Source organism: Erpetoichthys calabaricus, chromosome 16 (assembly GCF_900747795.2).
Source record: "Erpetoichthys calabaricus chromosome 16, fErpCal1.3, whole genome shotgun sequence".
In the NCBI taxonomy this organism is placed as follows: domain Eukaryota; kingdom Metazoa; phylum Chordata; class Cladistia; order Polypteriformes; family Polypteridae; genus Erpetoichthys; species Erpetoichthys calabaricus.
The window spans coordinates 79,858,091-79,885,965 of NC_041409.2; the positions used below are offsets into that span (position 1 = coordinate 79,858,091).

The 27,875-nt window shown below is 42.6% G+C and overlaps 1 protein-coding gene across 4 annotated transcripts in view; it reads left to right on the forward strand.

Annotated features, from left to right (window-relative positions):
- Positions 1–27,875, forward strand: part of mdga2a (MAM domain containing glycosylphosphatidylinositol anchor 2a) — a 379,952-nt gene that overhangs the window by 158,892 nt on the left and 193,185 nt on the right. For all 4 annotated transcript variants that reach the window (XM_028821620.2, XM_028821618.2, XM_028821621.2 and 1 more), the window contains exon 4: positions 26,156–26,352. In XM_028821620.2, coding sequence (XP_028677453.1) covers positions 26,156–26,352 — 197 coding nt within the window. The remainder of the gene's footprint in view (positions 1–26,155; positions 26,353–27,875) is intronic.

Here is a 27,875-nt window from a genome sequence, read left to right on the forward strand (position 1 = left end):
GGCTGACATTAAGAGTGGTGTCCAGCAGGGGTCAGTGCTAGGGTCGCTGCTATTTTAATATATATAGAAATGATTTGGATAGGAATATAAATAACAAGCTGGTTATATCTGCAGATGATACCAAGATAAGTGGATTGGCAGATAATCTCAACTAAATTGAGATTGGACTTGGACAGAATACAGGCTTGGGCAGATTTGTGACAGATGAGATTTAATGTTAGTAATTGTAAAGTATTACACATAGGAAGTAAAAATGTGAGGTTTGAATACACAATGGGTGGTCGGAAAATCGAGAGTCCACCTTATGAGAAGAATTTAGGAAAGTAGTGGACTATTAACTTCCAGACAGTGTTTAGAAGCCATTAAGAAGGCTAAAAGAATGTCAGGTTATATAGCGCCTTGATGTGTGGAGTACAAGTCACAGGAGGTTCTGCTCAAGTCTTTATAACACACTGGTGAGGCCTCGTGTGGAGTCCTGTGTGCAGTTTTGGTCTCCAGGCCTCAAAAAGGACATAGCAGTGCAAGAAAAAGTCCAGAGAAGAGTGACTAGGCTGAGTCCAGGGCTACAGGGGATGAATTATAAGGAAAGATTAAAAGAGCTGAGCCTTTACAGTGTAAGCAAAAGAAGATTAAGAGGTGACCTGACTGAAGTGTTTACAATTATGAAGGGAATTAGTCCAGTGGATCGAGACTGTGACTTTAAAATGAGTTCATTAAGAACATGGGGACACAGTTGGAAGCTTGTTAAGGGTAAATTTCGCACAAACATTAGGAGGTTTTTCTTTACACAAAGAACCACAGACAACATGGAATAAGTGAGCAAGTAGTGTGGTACATAGTAAGACTTTAGGGACTTTCAAAACTCGACTTGATGTTTTTTAGAAGAATTAATTGGAGAGGATTGGCGAGCTTTGTTAGGTTGAATGGCCTGTTGTCGTCCAGATTGTTCTCATGTTCTAATAAATTGGAAGTTGCAGTGCTGGCTGCCTCAGCTTTCTTCTAGTGCTATAGACGAGTGGGGCACTTGTCTTAAAGATCTGTTGCAGCCAGTAATTCGATTGACGACTTCCCTGCAGGCACTCAGTGCTGTTGTTTCCCATGAGAAAGGAGTCAGCCATTCATTCAGATGACTTCTGTCCAAATGTTCAGAGAGGGTTTTCTAGTCGCTTTTTATTTTGATTCCACCACTTGTTTTCAGTCCTTAGAGACACATTTCCAAGATTTTCATTTCTAGATTTATGATTGTCTTCACTTTTTTTGCACATGGTAGTACAGTGGCTGGCGCTGCTGTCTGACACCTCCTGGGTTCAAATCCCAGCCTGTGCACCATCCAGATGTGCTCCTTCTGTGTTTACTTTGGTTTTCTGCCACTTCTCAAAATACAAATTGATAAAGATGACTGTCATTTTTAAATTGGTTCTTTATAGGTGAGTAGGAATAAGAACGCCCAGTGAGAAACTGGCATTACATTCACGTCTGGGGTCCTGTTTGCTCACAAGTGCTGCCAGGTGTCAAAACTTTGTTGATTTGAAAGGAAGAGAAAATATTTTGTCTGAAGGCAAAAACAATGAGCTGCTCAAGTTGATTTTTATAGTGATGGAGAGACGCAAAAAAGGAAAAGAGATCCCAAACGGCCAGAACTGGAAGGCTGTTCTCCTGGCTGAAAATTGAGGCTGGATGATCGATACGGCAAAACTGAAATGAAATGGTGAACCCTTACAAAATTAAACTGGACACCCAAGATTTTGCTTCCTGAACACTTCTGGGGTACATCCATCTATCCATCCATTTTCCAATCCGTTGAATCCAAACACAGGGTCACGGGGGTCTGCTGGAGCCTATCCCAGCCAACACAGGGCACAAGGCAGGAACCAATCCCGGGCAGGGTGCCAACCCACCGCAGTCTGGGGTACATCTTATGGATTTTAGCCTGCTGATCTCAAAAATCACCTTTGAATTTTCTGATTGTTTACTGTTATATTGCAGTCACCTCATATTAAGAGTAAACACACAGTATACGGTACAACAACTACTACTGAAACATCTGTGCTGGCCTAAGAGTGGGGGAACTGCAGCTCAGACACACCAAGTCCTGCTGTTTCACTTGCTGTGGCAAAGAGTCTCAGGACATTACTAAAAGCTCCGAGGTAGAAAAGAGTGCCCCATAAAGTACATGTCCACCCAACAAAGAGATTTCTGACTCCTCTTTATATGAAACTTGGACTGATGAAAAATCTTATGAAAGGGATGAACAAGGAAGGACAAGGATTTTGATATTTGAGAATAACTCATTTCAAGATCAAGAAGGTGTAGTCAGATTTGAAGTGGGCCACTGTAATCTGTGAGGTTAATGCAATACTCATCATTTTATTAAAAACGAGTAATTGAGGCCATAAATAAATACAGCAGACATCACGCAAATCAGCTGACAGGGAGATGGGAAGAAACGAGTGGAAGACGACTCAGGCAGGCTATTTAGAAGGGCTGATGTGCTCCCTGTTTGGTGATATGGCCAGGGGCTGCTGTCTGCTATTTACAGTTTCCCTGTGAACGTATGTATCCATGTTCTTATTTTGGAATCTGAAAAGTTGGTTTGTCTTGCAAGTCTGTAGACATTTTGCCTTCTGCCACAACCTTTCATGACATCAGGTTTACTTACAGTATGTACCTGGACTTACAATACTCTTGCGGAATTCCTCTTTATATTGCAGTTCTCCTACCTGGGTCAGTTAACGTTTTATCTGTACGTCTAGCTTTATCATCAGGTATGTGAAGCAAACCAAACGTCACTTCAGATCACTGTAGAAGACATTTCTTTGCTGATAAACTCTACTGGGCTGGAGAGAGGCGTCTATATCACTAAATTGAGGCAAAAAACGTAACATCCATGCTGTGCTAATAAAGTTAAGAAGGGTGAAAGGGGAGAACCAATTCATATTGTAAAACAGGGCTTCATCAGTCATATATATATAATACGATAGAGAACACACACACACGGGTCAACTTAGAATCACCAATCCACTTAACCTGCATGTCTTTGGACTGTGGAAGGAAACTCACGGAGATGTGGGAAGAACATGCAGAGTCCATGCAGGGAGGACCCTGGAAGTGAACCCTCATCTCCTTAATGCGAGGTAGCAGTGCTACCACCACACCACCGCATCCTACCACTAGAAAACACATTCAGTTAGCAGATTCCTGAATTTCCCTGAGTTAGGAGAGAGTGAGACAATGTTTGTGGTTTCTTCAGCGTCTGTAAGAAGTTACATTTTCCCCTTGGGACAAATGGCCTATCTATCTATCTATCTATCTATCTATCTATCTATCTATCTATCTATCTATCTATCTATCTATCTATCTATCTATCTATCTATCTATCTATCTATCTATCTATCTATCTATCTATCTATCTATCTATCTATCTATCTATCTATTGGGCAGAGTGGTGTCTCTTAGGCTAGTGATCTGTGCTGGCAATCAGAAGGTTGCCTGGTCAAATCCTCTAAATGCCAGAAGTGACTCTGCTTCATTGGGCCCTTGAGTAAGGCCCTTAACCTGAAATTGCTTTGTCCTAGGTATGACGTTAATCTGCATCCAGCCCTGCAAGCAGGTCCTCCAACTTACAGGGAACACATGTGGGTTGGTGGCAAGATTGGCACTCCAGCCACCGTAAAAAACCTCATAGTGGTCCAGTGTGGTGCTGAGGTGACACCTGCTGCACTTGGATCCCAATCCGGGTGGCTAGATGTGTGGTGGGTACGTCAACGGGCTTTCAGTGCATGCTCCCAACTTATCTATCTATCTATCTATCTATCTATCTATCTATCTATCTATCTATCTATCTATCTATCTATCTATCTATCTATCTATCTATCTATCTATCTATCTATCTATCTATCTATCTATCTATCTATCTATCTATCTATCTATCTATCTATCTAGATTTTGGAAAACTAAAGTATTTTAACAAGCTTCAATACGTTGTACAATGAAAACGTCAGGAAAATGAAAGGTCTGTAGCTACAAGGCAGTGAATTAAACAGCGAAATGAAGGGAACGGCAGTATTAAAAACGACACAACATCTAAAGTAAATATAAATGAGTTCAACAAGAAGACACAGACATGGTTGAGGGCAGACTTTGCACAAATGTTAGGAAGCTTTTCTTCACACTGCACCATAGACATCTTAGAGTAAGTGACCAAGTAGTGTGGTGGACAGGAGGACTTTAGGGTCCTTCAGACGTCGATTTGATGTTATTTTGGACAATCTGCATGAATAGGGTGGACAAGCTTGTTGGACAGAATGGCCTGTTCTCATCACAATTGTTCTACTGTTCTAATATACCTCCCTGGGATCCAAGATGCCAGATACCCTTATTGTAACTGTACAATACAATGAAGTATTGTTTGTAGAAAGCCTATTGATGCCTTAGATAAAAGTATAGAAGAGTAGAATTGAATTAAGTGGGTTGCAATATTCTAGCATTAGATTTTAAAGATCCAATATTATAATAGTAATAATTATATGAGATATGAGGTTTATCATTAAACTTTGTGCTTTTGAAAGAGTCCTCCACCCAAAAATGATCATTTCTTTTTCTGTTAGTTATTCAAGCTTTTCTACTGAAGTCAGATGAAACTTGAATTTGCTTGAACGTGTTTCACTTTCACACACTGCTCTCATGTTCTGGAAGTATTTATTTATCAATATTTTGCAAAAGAAATGCATGTGTTTTGAACATTTTGAGCATACAATTGGATAACTGACATGTCGGTTATACAACATGAGAGTTTTTTTAATGGACGTGTCCTCCATTGTTCAGTATTGGTTCCCTTATCAGCCCCATTGAAACTCATCCACCTTAATAAAAGAATAAGCGTTTGTGTGTCTGTCTGTGTATGTGTGTCGAGTTGTCTCTGTCGTTCCAAAAAATGACATATAGCAAGCACTTTTAGTAATACAATACATTTCATTTGTCTTTTTAACAGATGGCACATCACAAACATTACCACTGCTTTTACAAATCCCACAACAAATGGAGGCATACACATTGCATTGCACCACAAATGTTACGTTGGTCTACACTGATTACTTAGTGTGGACAGCAGGGGGCACCAGAGAGCGCCAGGCTCCTGACACAACCTCACAGACACAAGTCCCGTGTAAATCAAATTACCCTCCACAAAGGCTCCAACATAGCATTAAACCCAGTTCTCTTTAGCTTTTCTCCTTCTTTTCTTCTCCTCTCCAACTCCCAGGAACTCCTTGTCCATTTCCACCCAACTCTGACTCACCTGGATGAGGTTGAGCGTCTTCTTTTATCTATGAGTCAGGGGTACTTCCGGTGCTAGGGCATAACCTGATGGAAGTACTTCCGGGTTACATGAAAGTCTCACAAGGCAGGGATGAGGAATCCTTGTAGCACCCCCTTGCAGCCCCCAAGGAACCCAAGAAGGCTGTTCTAGGGAACTATAATATCCAGAATGCTTTGCTGGTTTCCGCAGAAGTAACATCACCCAAGGAAGTTGTCTCCCATTGTGTCGAGGGAGCCCGTAATCCCGCAGGGTGATATTCCTCTGGCCTTCCATTATGTTGTCCTTCTGGCTGGGTATTATCCCAGGGTCCAACCCAGCTGGGAAGCCAGTGTACCCACTCTAGCATTGGCATCTTGTGGTGGCATAGGGCTGGCCTCCCATCCACTTAAATGCTGTGGATGCGCTGTCTCAGCTGTGGAATGGCCAATAGGGGGAGGCAGCTTGATGGCTGAGGTCTCCAGGACTCTGAACAAATCCAAATCCTATTATGAGATACCATCTACTGTTGAATTCTGCTCCGTACTTGTAAAATTTTTATTTTTAATACTGTATTGAGGATTACTTGTGTTCTGTTCTGTGTATTGTATTGACCCCCTTCTTTTTGACACCCACTGTACGCCCAACTTACCTGGAAAGGGGTCTCTCTTTGAACTGCCTTTCCTGGGGTTTCTTCCGTTTTTTCCCTACAAGGGTTTTTTTGTGAGTTTTTCCTTGTTTTCTTAGAGAGTCGAGGCTGGGGGGCTGTCAAGAGGCAGGGCCTGGTAAAGCCCATTGCGGCACTTCTTGTCTGATTTTGGGTTCTACAAGAATAAATTGAATTGTATTGTATTGTATTAAGAAACTGTCCTGGCCCCTGCGTGTTGTCCATTACGTTAGATTTCAACCCGTTTTAGATGGCTAACACAGAAAGTTGTATCACAAACTTTGGGATCTCCACTCTCCATGAAAATAAACGATGAGTTTAAAACGTGTTTTCTGACCATCATTACAAACAACACAAACAAAAAAACATTTTTAGCTTGTAATATCCCTTTACGCTGTGCCAGTCTGACTGACACACAGTAACGTTTTGCCGTTTCTGCCATTAATTTCTTTGTCTCACATTCCTTAATTGCATTACTTCATTTAGTGTTTGTTTTTTGCATTTGAGGCTTATTAATAGATTTTATGTTAATTGTGTTTAATTCAAATGATTGGCTTTTTTTTTTCTTTGTCAGCCCCATATTCTCGATTTCTAATTTGTTAATTAAATGATGATAATTAATTTGATCAATGTGCTTGCTTGCTCTCATTCAAGGTCAAAGGATTCTTGTTTTTTTCAGCACACTAAGTTGCCTGTTTGCGTGTTGTTGTATTCAGTTTCACCTTTGAAGAGTTTGGTCCACATACTCTCTTCTTTTCATTCATTTGAGTTCTGGGCCCCCCATTTCACTTTATGGTCAATCAGATACACACATATCAAATCACTGAAATCCAGGGAAGAGCATCTCAAATACAGCACCACCAGATAGCATTGAGACCCCCTTCATCTGCCTTTAAATAAGGCCCCGAGCAACTATTAATGTCTCCCGGGTCGACGGTACACCCTCTGACACAGGGGTCCTCAACTCCGGTCCTGGAGGGCCGCAGTGGCTGCAGGTTTTCATTCTTAACCCTTTTCTTAATTAGTGACTTGTTTTTGCTGTTAATTAACTTCTTTTGAATTAAGTTTAATTGTCTTGTTTTTGAAGACTCAGACCCCTTAATTGTTTCATCCATTCATTCATTTTCCAACCTGCTGAATCCAAACACAGGGTCACGGGGGTCTGCTGGAGCCAATCCCAGCCAACAAAGGGCACAAGTCAGGAACCAATCCTGGGCAGGGTGCCAACCCACCGCAGGACACACACAAACACACCCACACACACTATTTAGAATCGCCAATCCACCTAACCTGCATGTCTTTGGACTATGGGAGGGAACCCACGCAGACACAGGGAGAACATGCAGACTCCACGCAGGGAGGACCCAGGAAGCGAACCCAGGTCCCCAGGTCTCCCAACTTCGAGGCAGCAGCGCTACCCACTGTGTCACCCTGCCGCCCCCTTAATTGTTTCTTTTTCCTTAATTAGCAGCCAAACAATAATAAGATACAAAATTAGCAAAACATAACCAGCAAACTATGTCCTTCATACAATATCTGAAAATAAAGAAAGATGAAGGTCTCAGGATCTGCTCAGGTCCCCAAAACATTTTACCGTTACTCTTAGAAAAGAGAAAATCAACAATTTTGATAAGATAGATAGATAGATAGATAGATAGATAGATAGATAGATAGATAGATAGATAGATAGATAGATAGATAGATAGATAGATAGATAGATACTCTATTAATCCCAAGGGGAAATTCACATAAAAACTGTGCTAAACCCGGGTAGCTCCACGTTAGCATCTGGGATGGTGGTAGTTAGCCACGTTTCGCAAAAACACAACAAACTGCATTCTCTGTAGGTTCTGACATTTTTCACCAGCGCAGCCAGTTCGTCGCTCTTATTTGATATTGAGTTCACATTTCCCATGATCACAGAAGGCACCGAAGGCTTAAAACGCCACTTTCTTGCAAGCCGCTTCATTTTTAGCTTAGTGCCAGCTCTGTTGCCACGATACCGCCTTCTTACCTCGTCGGGTAAATAGAGAACCACACTGGCACTGGCATTTGTTCTCAGCGCTCGAAGTTGAGTACTTGAATAGACGAGTCTCGGCGTGTAAAATTCCATGCCCACGTTGTAAAAGTAAGTGTGTCCAGGGAACGAATCCACATAAAATAAAGTGATAGGAGTGATCAATAAAAAAGAGAAGAATAAAAGTAGAAAAATAAAGTCGTACATGGAGCTGCTGAAAAGGCTGCCACTCTCGGCGGCGCCTGAGTCATTGAAATATGTCCGCTATTTCACAGAGAGCAGCAACAAGCCATGGAATTAAAGAACGGGTTTAACTAACAATAAGACTCGGCGCCTAATTAAGCAACTGGTTGGAGTGAAATTAGTTGAAGTTTGAGGCCCTGACTCAGTTGGTCGTCTGTTGGCTCACTCACTTCACATTTCATTTCAGTTTGGGTTCCATTTTAGGAAAATAATGAAGCAAATCAGAAGAACAAATCTTAAAAAACAAGTCAATTAAAATGAAAGGGAAAGGAGTTAATTAGCAGCAAAAACTGGTCACTAATTAAGAAAAGGGTTAGAATGAAAACCTGCAGCCACTGGGGCCCTCCAGAACTGGATTTGGGGACCCCTGCACTACGTGATCAGGGTCATCATTTCCCTGTTTCTCCACAATGTTGCCCTATGCATGGGTCAGAGTTCCCATAAATATACACACGTCCCCCTGTCAAGTTTACGTTTATAAATCCCGACATTTGCATTTAAAGTTGTGACTGCACATTTCGAGTCTCTTCTAGTGCATACACAACCTTTATCAATGAGGCCCCTGGACGTGTCTTTCAACACGTTTAAGGTGAATGATTTCTCAACTGCATCCTTCTGCCCCCACCGATGTGATCACTCTAGTCTCCCACTCTTCCTGTGATCACTCTCGCTCTCCTGTTGAGGGCCCCTGCTCTAACAGGACAATGACCCTAAAAATGACCCCCGCAATGCAAAGACAGAACAAAAGAGTGGCTTAGGGGCAACTCTGGGAATGTCTTTGAATTGTCCACCAAATATCCCGGACTTGAACCCAATTGAACATCTCTGGAGAGACTTGACAGTATCTGTCCACTGATGGTCTCCATGCGGTCTGACAGACAGCTTGAGAGGATCTGCAGAGCAGAATGGCAGAAAATCCCCAAATTCACTCTGGAATGGCTGTTAAAGGGGCTTCAACAAGTACTGAGTAAAGAGTCTGAATAATTATATCAACGTGAGACTTCAGTTTTTTATTTTTAATAAATGCGCTGTGATAGACGGCCAGCATATTTACCTAGCTGGGATGCACTTAGGGTGCAAGGATAGGGGGGGAGATAGCTTACACAGGGATTTTTCTCCCCCAGGACGGTAGATGGCAGCAAGCCCAGGCTCGGATTCCCACCTTGGTGCCCAAAGGGCACGTGGGGTATTGTGGTCCCGAAGGACAGCCCTGTTGGGTCCCGTGGGGGACACCAGGGGGAGCTGCAGGACTGGGGAGTCCCTATGTTGTGGGATTTCTACCTCACCTGGGAGAGCTTACAGACCACACTTGCGGAAGATCGGGGTGGCTAAAGTAACAGGAGGTGCCTGCCTCACATTGGACAGCCAGAGTCAGGAGGAGCTTGTGGGGAGGCATGGAGGAGGCATTGACCAAGAAAAGACACAGTGAAGACAAAGTATTGCTTTATTGTGCTGTTTATTGTGCTTGTGTGTACTTATGACTGAAGTGGGAAATGCTTGGGGAAGAGTTTCCCACAATAAAGACTCTTCAGCTGTTAACTTGTGTCTTGAGCCTATTTGTGTTGGGTGTTTGGGGAGCTGGAGTGCCTCCAACTGTCCACAGCGCAAAAATGTCTAAAGTCCTGTTTTTTGCTTTGTCATTTTAGAGTATTGAATGTTGTTCGATGAAAATGAATTGAAACGATTTTAGCACAAGGCTTCAAAATAACAAATTGTGAAAAAAGTGAAGGGGTCAGACAACATTCTGAAGGCGCCATATGTCACGCAATTTCCTTGCCTGTGACCGCATTTTCTGTTTCTACGGGCCAGTGATTTTAAGTTGGCCTGTGTCAGTGAGAGAAGATAATAGTTTCTAGGGGACTTATTTAAAGGCAGGTTGAAGGTTGTGAGACGGGCGGCTAGAGGACATGAAAGACAACAAGCCAAGACTGTAAATCATTCCGAAACATGAACAAAAGGAGCAGCCATGTTGAGAGAAGAAAAATGTCAGAGCAAAGATGACATTGTCAGGTGTTGGCTCGTTGTCAAAAGCCAGAAGTGAAGAGGTCAGGATCAAGGATGAACTCCTAAGTTTGAAAATGCAGGAAACAAAACAAGAAATACGGAAAGAACGGGAACTAGAGATTTGATTCATGATAAAGAGTACCTGAAAGATTGGGAAACACTCCAGTAAAGCCTTAGATGTCTGCAGAGGAACAGCTGTTACCTCACAATAGGAGCTACTGTCATCCTCTTGGGATATGGGGGTCCACTGGACAAGACCGAGACCTGGAAATGGCTGTGGAATGGTGGCCTCAGGAAGGACATGGATCAACTGGTTGATTGTTTCTTGATTAACAATTTATGACAATTTGGATTGAGCTTTGGCTTTATCTTGACTTTTAGAAAGGATTTGATAAGGTGCCACATGAGAGACTGGGCATCAAATTAAAAGAAGTGGGGACTCAGGGTGTAGACGGGTGCAGAATTGTGATGGTGTGAGGACCCCTATCAGAACTGGCTGATGTTAAGAGTGGTGTCCAGCAGGGGTCAATGCTAGGGCTGCTGTTGTTTTTAATATAATGAAATGAGTTGGATAGGAATACAAACAACAAGCTGGGTAAGTTTGCAGATGATACTAAGATATGTGGATTAGCAGATAATTCGGAAAATGTTATATCATTACAGGAGGACTTGGACACCATACAGGCTTGGGCAGATTTGTGGCAGATGAAATTTAATGTCAGTAAATGTAAAGTATTACACATAGGAAGTAGAAAAGTGAGGCTTGAATACCCAATGGGCAGTCGGAAAATTGGGAGTACACCTTATGAGAAGGATTTAGGAGTCGTAGTGGACTCATCACTATCAACTGGCAGATGGTGTTCAGAAGCCATTAAGAAGGCTAACAGAATGTCAGGTTATATAGCGCCCTGATGTGTGGAGTACAAGTCCAAGGAGGTTCTGCTCAAGTCTTTATAACACACTGGTGAGGCCTCATCTGGAGTCCTGTGTGCAGTTTTGGTCTCCAGGCTACAAAAAGGACATAGCAGCACTAGAAAGAGTCCAGAGAAGAGCGACTAGGCTGATTCCAGGGCTACAGGAGATGAGCTATGAGGAAAGATTAAAAGAGCTGAGCCTTTACAGTTTAAGTGAAAGAAGATTAAGAGGAGACCTGACTGAAGTGTTTAAAATTATGAAGGGAATTAGTCCAGTGGATCGAGACTGTGACTTTAAAATGAGTTCATCAAGGACACAGGGAAACTTGTTAAGGGTAAATTTCGCACAAAAATTTGGAGGTTTTTCTTTACACAAAGAAGCACAGACACATGGAATAAGTGACCAAGTAGTGTGGTACACAGTAGGGACTTTCAAAACTCGACTTGATGTTTTTTAGAAGAATTAAGTAGAGATGACTGGCGAGCTTTGTTAGGTTGACTGGCCTGTTCTCGTCAAGATTGTTCTCATGTTCTAATAAATTGGGAGTTGCAGTGCTGGCTGCGTCAGCTTTCTTCTAGTGCTATAGACGAGTAGGGCACTTGTCTTAAAGATCTGTTGCAGCCAGTAATTTGACTGATGACTGCCCTGCAGGCGCTGAGCACTGTTGTTTCCCATAAGAAAGGAGTCAGCCATTCACTCAGATGACTTCTGTCCAAATATTCAGAGCGGGTTTTCTAGTAGCCTTTTTATTTTGATTCTGCTACTTGTTTTCTGTCCTTAGAGACACATTTCCAAGGTTTTCAAATCTAGATTTATGATTGTCTTCACTTTTTTTTTGGTTCATATCCCAGCCTGTGCACTATCCTGATGTGCTCCTTCTGTGTTTACTTTGGTTTTCTGCCACTTCCCAAAATAAAAAGTGATAAACCTTTATAGCACACCGGTGAGTCCTCATCTGGAGTCCTGTGTGCTGTTTTAGTCTCCAGGCTACAAAAAGGACATAAGAGCACTAGAAAGAGTCCAGAGAATTGCGAATAGGCTGACTCCACAGCTACAGGGAATGAATTAAAAGGAAATATTAAAAGAGCTGAGCCTTTACAGTTTAAGTGAAAGAAGGTTAAGAGGAGACACGATGGAAGGATGTGGTAGAAGTTTAATGTCTTATTAAAGAAAGAAACATCCTCTAACAGGACAAATCAGTTATCAGGCAGGAGAATTGCTGTCCATGATATCTTTTAATTATTCCTCAGCAAAATGCCTTGGAGGGAGCGTTCTTCAAGAGCAGTCCATTACAGCATGGTCAGAGAAAACAAATAGAGATTCATTTTATAAACTATTGAATTTACATGCAGTGTCAATCAATGCATACATTTTACTCTGGTTGGTTCATCGGTTTACACCCAAATGATTTATATAAAATAAAAGTCTAATATTATATTATATTCTGGTTCTTCTTACACCTTTGAGTTGTGCCACCACTCTTGAAATTTCTGTGCATGTAGCAACTGTCCATTCTCGTTTATACGGCATCTGCTGATTTCTTAGTCATCTCTTAGTCATCCTTCTTTACTTTTTTTATATTACGTCAACCTTTCTTCTGTTACATTATTTACTTGACCATCTCAGTATTTTTCCCAAACCAATTCTTACATTTCAGTGTACATTTTGTTGTTCACTTGACCTTCATCTGGTTTCCTGGTGTGCCTGAACAGGTTTCTGACATTTATTAACTCTTTATACTATTTGTTTAAGATGAATGCTATTGTTACCCTAAAATTATTTTTTCCACAAGGGTTTAAAAGTATGAATGGAATTCAGTGGATTGAGACTGTGACTTTAAAAAGAGTTCATCAAGAAAACGGGGACACAGTTGGAAACTTGTTAAGGGTAAATTTCACAGAAAAATTAGGAGGTTTTTCTTTACACAAAGAACCACAGACAACATGGAGTAAGTGAGCAAGTAGTGCGGTAGACAGTAAGACTTTAGGGACTTTCAAAACCTGACTTGATGTTATTTTAGAAGAATTAACTGGAGAGGATTGGCAGGCTTTTTTGGGCTGAATGGCCTGCTCTCGTCCAGATGTTTAGTGGACTTGAATTCAGTGTTCATTTCCTATCCAGTAATTTTCCTAGTTCTGACCTTTGTATTCTGGGTTTAGAATACTTGTTGGGACTTCATTTTTGCTTTGTAAAGTGCAAATTTTACTTTTGTTTTCTAGTTTCTATTTTCAAGTATCATTTTTATTTCTTTACTTCTTTAGTATTATTCATGCAGTTTTTGTTAGTGTGGCGGATGGCCAGGGTCCTTGCCCAGCTGGGAGGACCGGGTGAGCGAGCCTGGGTGGAACATTACGTCCCCCGGGACACCAGATATCAGATTGCAGGGATGCCTCGTATTCCCACAGGGCTTTATGGGAGATGGAGTTGTCTACAGTCCTGTTCGGATCTGGAGGCGCCAGCAGGGGGTGCTGCAGCTGCTCCTGAGCCCATATGGGCGATCCTTTCACCAGACCCAGAAGTGCTGCCAAAAGTGGTTCATCAAGCACCTGGAGCACTTCTGGGTAACATATAAAAGGAGTCAGCAGACAGTACTCGGTGAGCTAGAGTCGGGAGGAGGGAGACGAAGCTTGCCGAGTAAGAAGGAGTGGAGGAGAAAGCAAGGAAGAAGAAGAAGAGTATTGTGTAGAGGTGTGTTTGTGCTTTGGGACTGTGTTGTGTACTTGTGGGAATGGGGAAGACGTTGCCCACAAGTGAAGAAACAAAAATGAAATCCGTGTGCTTTTATAAGCGTGTCTCCTGCGTCTGTCTGTGTCGGGTTGGGTGGCTGGCACGCTACCATAGAGTTGTCACAATATTTAATCATTGTTACGAGTAAATAATATTATTGTACAAAGTCAGAATCAGCTTAACTCTCTGTAATTAGTGTTAAGTGACCCCTAATTCAGGATGTTTATAAGAAATGTAATAATTTACTTCATGAGGTAGAAGTACATAATAAACAAGAATAGTCGTTTCAGATATTTTAAATATTAAACTGTTTGCTTCAGTTTAAACATTTAAAGCCTAAATATTCTCAGTCGTAATAGAAATGTGTGATTTTTCACTGTCTGGTTCATAGAGGGATAGACATTTAGTAAAGGATCAACAATCACAAATAATATCATATTCATAATCAATGACCTCAAAAAAGTCTTAAAACATGCTTATGTTTGAAATGTTTCATTTTTAACCTTTTGGGAGTGGCTGTTAGAGGGGCAAGACCACCGATAAAGAATCAAATATAAAACATATATGACTACATTTGTGATCAGCAAACTCGAAATAGCACAAAACAACACACGACTTTCCTCTATTCCCGTTCTCCATTTTTTTTGTAAAGTTTTGTGAAAAGAAGTAAATTTGAGCCGTCGTGTTCCATTAGGGGGTGAACTCAAGGGGTCAATTCTTGTGGCCTGCACAGCTTCAAGTCCTTCCGATTATTTTTGCTGAAGATAGCTATTGGTTTGCTCTTTATCATAAGGGTGTCATTTCCGACATACAATATGGTCAACAAATGGCCTACAAATGAGGGCTATTCGAGTCTAGAGGGCCAAATATAGTAGGCAACCCCAAAACAGCTCAACATCTTACATATCTTGACATCAGGAGGCATCAAATAGTTTATCATATGTTGGGGTTTACTGAACCTGCGAGTCAGGAGGTGTTGGACATAAAAAGGCTGAAGTGATTTGAAAGCGCTCAGACGTAATTCTTAAGAACAACAACAACAGCATTTCTTTATATAGCACATTTTCATACAAATGATGTAGCTCAAAGAAGACAATGTGTAGAGTTGGTTTTGGTTTCAGAGAAGGCTTTAAATTGTTTTACTTGTTAGGTATCTAACAGTAGTCAGGTACGAGATACAATTTGAGCTCATGGTTGAGTTATTATGGATCAGACTAATTGGTCTAAGGCTGTGTTTCACATTCTGTCAGTCAGAAGACTACCTAGATGGGTCATCAGCTTAAGTTTAAAAATAAAATAAAATGAGCCATTGCTTTACTGTTTCAGGGGGCTAACTGATGGTAGATTTCCTTGTTACACGCAGTCTAAAGGACATTTTGCTCCTGTATAGTGAGGAATATCAGTTATAAGCAGATGACGCTGCTATACACATGGGCACTTCATTAGAAAGCCAACCAACATGAGCAGTGTGATATAAGTTGGGTGTCAGCGAGCCCCAAACCCCAACACAGTCCTGGGTGCAAATAATGGAAGGTTTTATTATAAATACCTCCAAAAGTTACACAAGCACGGACACGGGTCTTCCTCTCCACAATACTTTCCTTCTCCCTGCCACACTGCCCTCCACTCAAGCATTTCTCCACTACCTCCCAGCTCCGACTCGCCTGGATAATGGAGTACGGTCCTTTTTATTACAGACCCGGGAGTACTTCCGGTGCCAGGGCGATTGCACGATGAAAGCACTTCCAGGTTGCATGAAAGTCAGTTATAACAGGGAGTTTGTCTCCCTGCAGCGCCCTCTTATGGCACCCAGTGTCCCTAGCAGGGCTGCTCTGCCAGACTTCATCTCCCGGCATGCCCGGATGGTTTTCTACTGGGCACGAACATCCAGGACTCCATCTAGTGCACTGGGGGGATAAAAAACCTCCAGCAACATCTTTCTTTTCCAATGGGCTATCCGTCCAGCCCTTTTGGTCCTTTCTTTCGGGTCTGATCCCTTCTTTCTCCCCGGCCGGGATGCCTATCTGCTTGTTGGGATCCTCCAGTCTGGGTAAGGAGCCATCCCCTCTTCTGGCCGGGATGCTGTTCCAGCCCATGTGGAATCTACAGCAGGCTCTTCAAATGCCCCATATCCAAACTCATCAACCTCACAAGATTCATCCCAAAAACCTGAACCACACGGGAATGTTCAAATCACATCCAACACAGATTTCCTGGGCAAGAAACGACATCATCTGCAGTACAGTATTACCAAATGAAAGCGTGAAGCCTTCAGCTGTAAAGAAAACTGGCAACAAAGCTGGCTACTTACAGAAGTGAATCGTTTTGACTTTTTAAGTGAAAAAAATGAAAACCTTGAGGCATCAGAGAAAACATTGTAGTGTTTTTGTACGATAAGCCTGCAGGCGCTCAGAGCTGTGTCTTGTTGCACACCAAACTGCCAAAATTCAGTGCCTTCCATAATGTTATGGCCAAAGACACATGTTTGCATCACAAGGCTACTGGCACTCTGAACTTTGTCTTGTTTCATACCAACTGCCAAAATTCAGTGTCCTCCATTTTGTTTGGACACGGATTTCCTTGATTTTCCCCTCTGTTTCACAGTTTAAAATTACAAATCATACAATTCAGACAAGGGGATCTGCATGCATTTTGGTCACACCATGTAGAAATGACAGCACTTTTTGCACATGGTGAGCTCAGAGTGTGACGCTGGCATGACCCTACATGTCTTCTCCGTTGCCCACATTTATTTCTATCTTGAAAAAGTTGAAGATGGCCACTGCATGTGCCCATGATTACAGTTATGTAGTGTGACCCCCAGCGACTCTGTCCGTGCGCTCTGCGACTCAATATGACAGAACATAAGTGGTTGAATTTATTGTGCCATGTTCTGTAATTGTTTAGGTGGGTTCTTGTGTCAACGTGATTTGTCAGCCAATGAGCGCTCACCTAGAGCAGTGGTTTCTATAGCAGCAACTCCCTGTTAAGTACCACTTTAAGAAGGACCAACGTTAAACTACTAGGCACTTCTATATAATTTTAAAGAACTTTATTAGAAAACACAGATAAAATAAAAAAAAAAACATAATAAAGCGTTTAAACTTAATCAAAACATATTTCCAAAAATACCATTTCCTTTATTTTAAACCTATATCCAACTAAAAAAGCCCAAAACCTGTTGCCCCGTTTTCTGCTTGACAGCAATCATCTGACGCAAACCCCTTTATGGAATTAAAGCTAAGAGCAGGGCAGACTAATGGAGCACCTACTCATTGTACACAAAGGCAGGGTTAATCTCTGGATACTTATACTTTAATACCGCCATTTATATCTCTCTATTATATAACAAAATCCAGGGACAAGTTGAGACTTTGGCCATGAGATTTTTTCAAGTCCCGCCCTCCTCTCAACCTTATTCAACCACGCACACTGTAATCTCACCTCTCATTTGTGTGAATGCTTTTGACACACACAGTTCTTGCTCTCTCATCTCCTATAAATTTTAACGTTTTCCTCACTTTAAGTTCCCAGTTAAAGAAGAAATGTCCAAATCTTATTGAAAAATTTTATCACGAAGGGTTATCAACAGAAAAAATAAGTACACAGGCTATCCTAGCACAGAGAAACGATGAAGGCAAACGAATTAACGCAAGAAATGTCGATCGGTTACACGGGAAATTGATTAAATGTGCATCAATAGACTGTGCTGAAACAGTTGGTGGTGATGTTGCTGAAGATGACGACATAAACTTACAATATCACAAAGAATATCTACAACTGTTAACACCGCCCAGTCTTCTACCGCACGAATTACTGTAGAAAGAAGAATATATCCAAGAAATTTAATGTAGTACATCTTCAGCGGATAACATTACACAACAAAGGAGATCTTGATATGCCATTCGTATTAAAACGTTAACAGTTTCCTGTTAGAATAGCTTTTGCAAAGACAATTAACAAACCTCAGAGCCAAACATTCAAAAAAGTCATTTTATTTAATAAAGGGCAGTTATATGTTGCATTGTCACGATGAAAGTCCAAACACAGAATCAAAATTCAATGCGATATCAATGAAAATTAAATTCAAAAAATTGTTTTTACTGAAGTTTTACAGTAAAAGTGTAAGTTTAAAAAGTATTTCCGTGTTAATTTCAAAGCCAAACAATGAAATTGTACTGCGCAACGAATAACTTTAATGCAACATGAAACATAATTTACTTTCAAATTATTACGTTTTACTATTTTCTGATATGGCTAATTACTCGCTGTAATGTAAAATAGTTAGTTCTATTATGCATAGGTAACAAATCCCATGAAAATAATAATCTGTTTAAATTATACATCCGCCTCCCCATATGCGAGCGGCAGAGCCCATAAAGAGGCTATCACGTAGCACAGGCCCGGGGGTTGGCAAGCGAAGTGAACAGTGGGCAAAGCCCCCTAGTATTATTACATGAATAGCTCTTACAATTCCCAAACTCTGTATGCGGACCCCCTGAGGCTGCAGATTTTTGTCCCAAACAGCTTCAGTTTTTAATTGAACTCCTGGCCTAATTAAGTGAGCTGCTATTTCCCAGTTTCTGTGTTTTGGGTTAACAAAGAAATTACAAAAGTAAGTGTGTTAATACATCTCTCTTTTATAATAAAAAATCCTGCAATGAGACGTGACTTTTTGAAGAGACTTTTTGGAAGGAAGTCCCTCAAGATGGAAACTTTTGCCATGAGATTCTTTCAAGTCACACCCTACTTACAACTATTTTCAAACAAGACCACGGTCATCAGGTGCATTCCGGCACTTAACCTGGACAGACACCAATCCATTTAAGGGCTTACTTATGAACACACACACACACTTATGAAGATCCAGTTTAGAATCACCCATTCATCTAAATATGGCAGCGAGAAATAATGAAATCAAATGAATTAACGCGAAAATTGTCAATCGGTTACACGGCAAATTGATTAAATGTGTATCAATAGACTATGCTGAAGCAGTTGGTGGTGATCGTGCGGAAGATGAAAACATCAACTTACAATATCATGAAGAAGATCTACAAGTTTAAACACTGTCCGGTCTTCCACCAGCCCAATTACTGTTGAAAGAAGGATGTATCGTAATGTTATTGCATAATTTGTGTATGAGTAATAGATAGATAGATAGATAGATAGATAGATAGATAGATAGATAGATAGATAGATAGATAGATAGATAGATAGATAGATAGATAGATAGATAGATAGATAGATAGATACTTTATTAATCCCAGTGGGAAATTCACATTCTCCAGCAGCAGCATACTGATACAATATATAATATTAAACTAAAGAATGATAATAATGCAGGTGAAAAACAGATAATAACTATGTATAATGTTAAATGTTAACGTTTACCCCCCCCGGGTGGAATTGAAGAGTCGCATAGTTTGGGGGAGGAACGATCTCCTCAATCTGTCAGTGGAGCAGGACGGTGACAGCAGTCTGCCGCTGAAGCTGCTCTTCTGTCTGGAGATGATACTATTTAGTGGATGCAGTGGATTCTCCATAATTGATAGGAGCCTGCTGAGCGCCCTTCGCTCTGCCACAGATGTTAAACTGTCCAGCTCCATGCCAACAATAGAGCCTGCCTTCCTTACCAGTTTGTCCAGGCGTGAGGCGTCTTTCTTCTTAATGCTGCCTCCCCAGCACACCACTGCGTAGAAGAGGGCGCTCGTCACAACTGTCTGATAGAACATCTGCAGCATCTTATTGCAGATGTTGAAGGACGCCAGCCTTCTAAGGTAGTATAACCGGCTCTGTCCTTTCTTGTACAGCACATCAATATTGGCAGTCCAGTCTAATTTATCATCCAGCTGCACTCCCAGATATTTATAGGTCTGCACCATCTGCACACAGTCACCTTTGATGATCACTGGGTCTATGAGGGGTCTGGGCCTCCTAAAATCCACCACCAGCTCCTTGGTTTTGCTGGTGTTCAGGTGTAGGTTGTTTGAGTCGCACCATTTAACAAAGTCATTGATTAGGTCCCTATACTCCTCCTCCAGCCCATTCCTGATGCAGCCCACGACAGTAGTGTCATTAGCGAACTTTTGCACATGGCAGGACTCCGAGTTGTATTGGAAGTCCGATGTATATAGGCTGAACAGGACCGGAGAAAGTACAGTCCCCTGTGGCGCTCCTGTGTTGCTGACCAGAATGTCAGACGTGCAGTTCCCAAGACGCACATACTGAGGTCTGTCTTTAAGATAGTCCACGATCCATGCCACTAGGTATGAATCTAATCCCATCTCTGTCAGCTTGTCCCTAAGGAGCAGAGGTTGGATTGTGTTGAAGGCGCTAGAGAAGTCTAGAAACATAATTCTTACAGCACCACTGCCTCTGTCTAAGTGGGAGAGGGATCGGTGTAGCATATAGATGATGGCATCCTCCGCTCCCACCTTCTCCTGATATGTAAACTGCAGAGGGTCAAGAGCGTGTTGAACCTGTGGCCTAAGGTGGTGAAGCAGCAGCCTCTCCATGGTCTTCATCACATGTGATGTCAGAGCAACAGGCCGAAAGTCATTCAGCTCACTAGGACGTGATACCTTTGGGACTGGGGTGATACAAGATGTTTTCCAAAGCCTCGGGACTCTCCCCTGTTCCAGGCTCAGGTTGAAGATGCGCTGTAGAGGACCCCCCAGCTCCGATGCACAGACCTTCAGCAGCCGTGGCGATACTCCATCTGGACCCGCTGCTTTGCTGGCACGAAGTCTCCTCAGCTCTCTGCTCACTTGCGCTGTTGTAATTAATTGACTATGCAATGGAACAAGATTAGATGTATTAAATATTGGTCCAACAATTCTAACATGTAAAATTTTAACTGGCGACAAGAAAGGTAATGTAATACATATTCCGTGAATAACATTAGACAGAAAAGGAGATCTTGATATGGCATTCATATTAAAACGTTTACAGTTTCACGTGAGAATAGCTTTAGCAAAAACAATTAACAAATCACAGGGACAAACAATTGAAAAAGTCGGTTTATTTATTAGAGAGAAAGAAACAATATTCACTCACGGGCAGTTATGCGTTGCATTGTCACGATGTACATCCAAACATGGAATCAAAATTGTATGCAATCTTGAAGAAAAGTTAATTCCAAATATTGTTTTAACTGAAGTTTTAAAGTAAAAGTGAAAATAATGCATATGTAACAATCCTCATTAAAATAACAATCTCTTTAAATTGTATATCCAATTAACCAAACCCAGGGGTTGGTGAGCGAAGCGAGCAGGGGACGGAGCCCCCTAGTTTTAATAAAAATTGGGCAGTTATATGTAGATAATGTATTTTTTTTACTTTTGATTTATGTTCATCCTGATTTCCGTTCTGTCTTTCCATTGGATTAGGTGTTAGGGTAGGGGATGCCAGCCAAGCTGGCAAACACTGGTTCACTGACCCATGTATATGCAGCACATTTCTAGGCAGTAAGTTTTAAACATGACAAACCCCCAGGTAAACACACAGTCCAGTCCTAACCCCTTAGAAATGACCATCTATCTGCCATAGCCAGGTGTTACATGGGCATCCTCTTGGCCTGGTCCAGCCACTCGGGTCCTCAACAATGAGGATCCTGCTAGCAGGATCACCCTTGAGGAATAACAAAACATGGCCATCGCTGACACTCCCTCACAATGGAGGTAATGTGCCTCATTTGGGACTCCATGAGCAATCGTTCATTCGACACAAAGTCAAACCAGCGGTACTCAAGGATTCTCCAAAGAGACACAGTACTGAATAAGATTTGGACTTTCATCCTTTTGCAGAGATATTGGCAGCTCCACACACCCCTTTCCAGTGACCTTATGACCCCCATGCTCTCCCAATCCATCTGCTGACTTCATTGGAAGAGTCACCAGAGAGTTGAATGTCTCTGCCGAGGTAAGTAAACCTCTCGACGAGGTCGTCACTCTCTCTGCAGACAGACACACTGCTGATGACTGGGCCCAAGAGGTTATTAAAGGCCTGGCTCTCGGTTTTTATCAGGACACTCACAAGCCCAGACACTCAGACTCCTCGCTCAGTCTCTCAAGAGCCCCCATCAGAGCCTCCATTGAATCCGCGAAGATCACTGTATCTTCGGCAAAGTCAAGATTAGTGAATCTCTCGTCACAGCAGATGCCCCACAGCTGCTGGACACCACAATCACAGTCCATGCATGCAGGAACAACAGTAGGAGCAAGAACACGCCCCTGATAAACCCCAGAATCAACTGGGAAAAACACAGAGGTTCTGCCTCCACTCTGCAGATCACTCACAGTACCAGTGTACAGGCCGGCCATGATATCCATTAACTTTGGGGGGATCCTGCAAAGTCTCAGGATGTCCAACAGTGCAGCTCGATCAACTGAGTCAAACTGAGCACCACCATGCATTTGTTTAATTTAACAAATGCTAACAACTGACTTAAGAAACTCAAACGGTTTTCTTCGTAGTTTAAAGAAGCCACCACCAGAATGGATTGTCTGTGCTGCAGTTTCTCAGTGACACCACCTCTCATGGGTCCTTAGTTCCAAAATCTGGAACATAGTGTTCCAGAAACCAGATAAGCAGTAAAAAAAAGCAGGCCGGTGCCATCACTTCTACAGCGAGTGACCTTTCTCTGAGTCCAGAGTGAACTGGGCTTGGCAAGACAAAAGAGCCTTCATTATCTCCAAGACAGTCTTCCAGATGAATTATTTTTTGTATACATTTGCAAATTGCATATTTTGATTTCTGGCAGCAGCTCTATGAGGCTCATGAATCACGTCACCCAAGGATCCATGAGGAATCGCAGCTTTTAGACTGCAGCTGCTCCCTTCTCCCACAGCGTCTTGATAAATCACTAGTTTATATGACTGCAGTCTCCTGAGTGCCCACCAGGGGGAGAGGGTAGCACTCAAATGTACGCACTGGGCAGCCCCAGTAGGCCATTCGCCTACAGTCAGATGAGCTGTGGCATGTCTGCTTAGTGCTCTTCTTCAAATCTCTCAAGGCCAATTGGTCTGTTTAAATCGACCAGGGACTGAATGTGGCTCCATTATATGCACCAGTCTGCATCTTTACACCACCTCTTCCTTGCACTCTTTACCTTTTCTGTAAATTTTACATCTTTTCACATCTACTGCACACCTCCGCTCAGCACATTGTCTCTTAGGGATTTAAAAACCAGCAACTGGGGTTTCTAAATGTAAAGAAACCTGATGGAAAATTAATTTTCCATGTCAGCTGGGAATCTGGCGGAAGAATTTTTCTTTGCTTTATCCATTTTGTACACTTCAGGAGGCTGGGACTTGAATTCCGTAGTGGTTGTGGAAGAGATTAATAATGCATGGAGTGCCAGTATGCTTACCCATAAGTACAGTAAGCGGCTACCATACAATAGCCATGGAAATCTGAGGTGCCAACACTGGGGAGCAGAAGGGCAACTGTGATGGCAGCTGAGGGATTATTTACCCAGCAGAAGCTGAAGGATGCAGTTGTTGTCAGTGTGAAAAGGAAAGTTGGCACATGCAGTCACCTCAGTGGACCAGACAGGGCAGAAGGATTGCTTGGTGCTGCTAGTCCATCTCCTGAACATCTTCTGAAGGTGTTTGTGGAGGGATGTACAATGGGTACGGAAAGTATTCAGACCCCCTTCAATTTTTCACTCTTTGTTATATTGCAGCCATTTGCTAAAATCATTGAAATTAATTTTTTTCCTCATTAATGTACACACAGCACCCCATATTGACAGACAAAAAAAAGAATTTTTGAAATTGCTGCAGATTTTTTTAAAAAGAAAAACTGAAATATCACATGGTCCTAAGTATTCAGACCCTTTGCTCAGTATTTAGTAGAAGCACCCTTTTGAGCTAATACAGCCATGAGTCTTCTTGGGAAAGATGCAACAAGTTTTTCACACCTGGATTTGGGGATCCTCTGCCATTCCTCCTTGCAGATCCTCTCCAGTTCTGTCAGGTTGGATGGTAAACGTTGGTGAACAGCCATTTTTAGGTCTCTCCAGTGTGGCAAATAGCCCGGACACAGACAGACAGACATCATTTTGAAGTCCCAACACACGTTTATTTACCCTATATACAATGTCCAATTATGCACACAGTTCAAATATGCACAACCCAGTGCTACAGCACCAATCACCCCAATAGTCCAGGCCAGTCCACAATACCTTCAGGCCGCCTCCTTCTCTCCTCTCTCACTCTGAGACCTCGTCCTCTTCCACCCGACTCCAGCCTTGAATGAAGGGAGGCGGCCCCTTTTATAGTCACCTGGACGAGCTCCAGGTGGTTCCCGGCAATTTTCCCCTGACACGCCCCTGTGTGGTGGAAGTGCCGGCTGCCTTTCCGGAAGCACTCCGTGTGCCTCTTTTCTTCTTCCCCCCAGCACTTCCTGGTGTGGCGGAAGTGCTGGGGTCCCGAGTCCTCCAGGCATGGTCCGGAGGAGGCATGAGCCCTCCTCCTGTCCTTCTGGGCGTCCCGGCTAGGTACCACCCCCAGCCGCCTGCCACACCAGAGATGCTCAATTGGGTTTAAGTCAGGGCTCTGGCTGGGCCATTCAAGAACAGTCACAGAGTTGTTGTGAAGCCACTCCTTCGTTATTTTAGCTGTGTGCTTAGGGTCATTGTCTTGTTGGAAGGTAAACCTTCGGCCCAGTCTGAGGTCCTTAGCACTCTGGAGAAGGTTTTTGTCCAGGATATCCCTGTACTTGGCCGCATTCATCTTTCCCTCGATTACAACCAGTCCCTGCAGCTGAAAAACACCCCCACAGCATGATGCTGCCACCGCCATGCTTCACTGTGGGGACTGTATTGGACAAGTGATGAGCAGTGCCTGGTTGTCTCCACACATACTGCTTAGAATTAAGGCCAAAAAGTTCTATCTTGGTCTCATCAGACCAGAGAATCTTATTTCTCACCATCTCAGAGTCCTTCAGGTGTCTTTTAGCAAACTCCATGCGGGCTGTCATGTGTCTTGCACTGAGGAGAGGCTTCCGACAGGCCACTCTGCCATAAAGCCCTGACTGGTGGAGGGCTGCAGTGATGGTTGACTTTCTACAACTTTCTCCCATCTCCTGACTGCATCTCTGGAGCTCAGCCAAAGTGATCTTTGTGTTCTTCTTGACCTCTCTCACCAAGGCTCTTCTCCCCTGGTAGCTCAGCTTGGCCGGACGGCCAGCTCTAGGAAGGGTTCTGGTCATCCCAAAAGTCTTCCATTTAAGGATTATGGAGGCCACTGTGCTCTTGGGAACCTTAAGTGCAGCAGAAATTTTTTTGTAACCTTGGCCAGATCTGTGCCTTGCCACAATTCTGTCTCTGAGCTCTTCAGGCAGTTGCTTTGACCTCATGATTCTCATTTGCTCTGACATGCGTTGTGAGCTGTAAGGTCTTATATAGACAGGTGTGTGGCTTTCCTAATCAAGTCCAATCAGTATCATCAAACACAGCTGGACTCAAATGAAGGTGATCTCAAGGATGATCAGAAGAAATGGAAAGCACCCGAGTTAAATATATGAGTGTCACAGCAAAGGGTCTGAATATTTAGGACCATGTGATATTTCAGTTTTTCTTTTTTAATAAATCTGCCACAATTTCAAAAATTCTTTTTTTTGTCTGTCAATATGGGGTGCTGTGTGTACATTAATGAGGAAAAAAATTAATTTAAATGATTTTAGCAAATGGCTGCAATGTGACAAAGAATGAAAAATTGAAGGGGGTCTGAATACTTTCCGTACCCACTGTATTCTCCAGACTGCTGCACTTTTCCGGAGCAGCTGTTTGCCCAAATCTTGCAGAATGGTCTCACTCTTCCCAGTGTTCCAAAATTGAAGGATCAGATTTGCAGAGGGGCGGCACGGTGGTGCAGTGGGTAGCGCTGCTGCCTCGCAGTTGGGAGATCTGGGGACCTGGGTTCGATACCCGGGTCCTCCCTGCGTGGAGTTTGCATGTTCTCCCCGTGTCTGCGTGGGTTTCCTCCGGGCGCTCCGGTTTCCTCCCACAGTCCAAAGACATGCAGGTTAGGTGGATTGGCGATTCTAAATTGGCCCTAGTGTGTGCTTGGTGTGTGGGTGTGTTTGTGTGTGCCCTGGGTGGGTTGGCACCCTGCCCAGGATTGGTTCCTGCCTTGTGCCCTGTGTTGGCTGGGATTGGCTCCAGCAGACCCCCATGACCCTGTGTTCGGATTCAGCGGGTTGGAAAATGGATGGATGGATGGATTTGCAGAGTTCTTGTTTTTCCTCTGATGAAATGATTGTCTCTTCTTCTTTTTCACAGATCTGGACGACCCAATTGTGACGGTACACCAGAGCATTGGAGAGGCAAAGGAGCAGTTCTACTATGAGAGGACGGTGTTTCTGCGCTGTGTGGCCAACTCGAACCCCCCAGTCCGCTACAGTTGGCGCCGCGGGCGGGAAATTCTCTCCCAGGGGTCAGATAAGGGAGTGGAGATTTACGAGCCATTTTTCACGCAGGTACGTGTTGCGCTGCTATCTCACAGACACACAGTGGCTGACCATGACGTGACTTTGATGCGTGGTTGGTGACAAGAGTGTCACAGAGTTTCTGTGTCAGCAGTCAGATAAGAGTGGCTATATAGTTGCTTTCCTGGCACATTATATGTGTTTATTTTATATAGTGCTTTGTATCAACAGTGCTGTCAGAAATACACAGAAGATGACAACAAGGTAGAGTCAGGGCAGGGAAGAACCTAGAGGGAGCGTCTGAAACTCAGCGAAGGTAGTGAGGTTCCATTTGAGCCATTGCGACTACCCGAGTGGTTTCGCATTCACTTTCCGACCCAATGAACAGTGATGTAACAAAGAGTACTCCATAGAAATGTTTAGTACCAGTAACGGCACTGAATTGAGCTTTCATAGTTTTCATCCTCTTTCTCTGTATGTTTAGCATTCGTTTGCTCAGAGGTTGATGCGCTTGCTGTTCCTGAGCAGCTCTTCTTCTCTCCACCCTAGCAGCCTGCTTCTTCTCTTCTTCCATCGGCATCTTTTCACGTTAAAACTGATTAAGTCAATGTTTGTATTGCAAATACTTAGTTTTCTTTCATTTTTCACTTAAGCTGGCACTTCAGTCTTCAGTCTGTCTCAAGAATGATTTATAGATATGAAGAGGTAGGGGAAGTGACGGTGAAGGTGGTGGGGATGAGAATGGCGCTCTTCTGGCCGCTGCTGAGAGTTGATTCTACAATAAACTAAAATAAAAATAAAAAGAGGAATAACCTTGGAGGGCAATTATCACACCGAAAGCGGATAGTAAACATCACGTAGTATATGTGTACCAAATGTCAGGTCATTAGGCCAAACAGTGTGAGAGCTACATGGGATTTAAAATACAAACATACAGCCACGGTAGTGTATTATATATAAAGATAACAAAATCAGTAAGATTACTTATAGAATTATTTGATTTATTATTGTTTTATAAATAACCTCTGCACAAGCTAAAAGGAATATGGTTATATCTTTGACTTTCCTCCACATTCACATTCCTGAATAGATTCATAAATGTTCAGCACAATATAGCTTAATAACTGTTGTTACTGGGAAGCTCAATTCACTTACTCAACAGTTATGATACAGATAAAAAAATACATCAATAAAATTCAAACTATAGCAATTTATTCCATAACTGATAACTTGTTGGAAAATTACGCAAACTTCTGTTTTGATTCCTGCTTATGTTTAAATACCAAATAGAGTCAGAGTGGGTGTGAACTGGCACTTACATGGAACAGTCATACAAAATAAAGTCACAGTGAACTGGAAAGATGAGCAGTTATGCTAAGCAGGCATACAAAATGGAATAAAAGTCAGTGTGAACTGGAAAGAGGAGCACTTGCACTGAGCAGACATACAAAATGGAGCTTGGGTTGGTGTGAACCAGACTGATCAGCGTTTATGCTGACTGAACATAAAAACTGGAGTCAGAGTACGAATTGGTGTGAACCAGACTAATGACCACTTAGACTTAGCAAACCTAC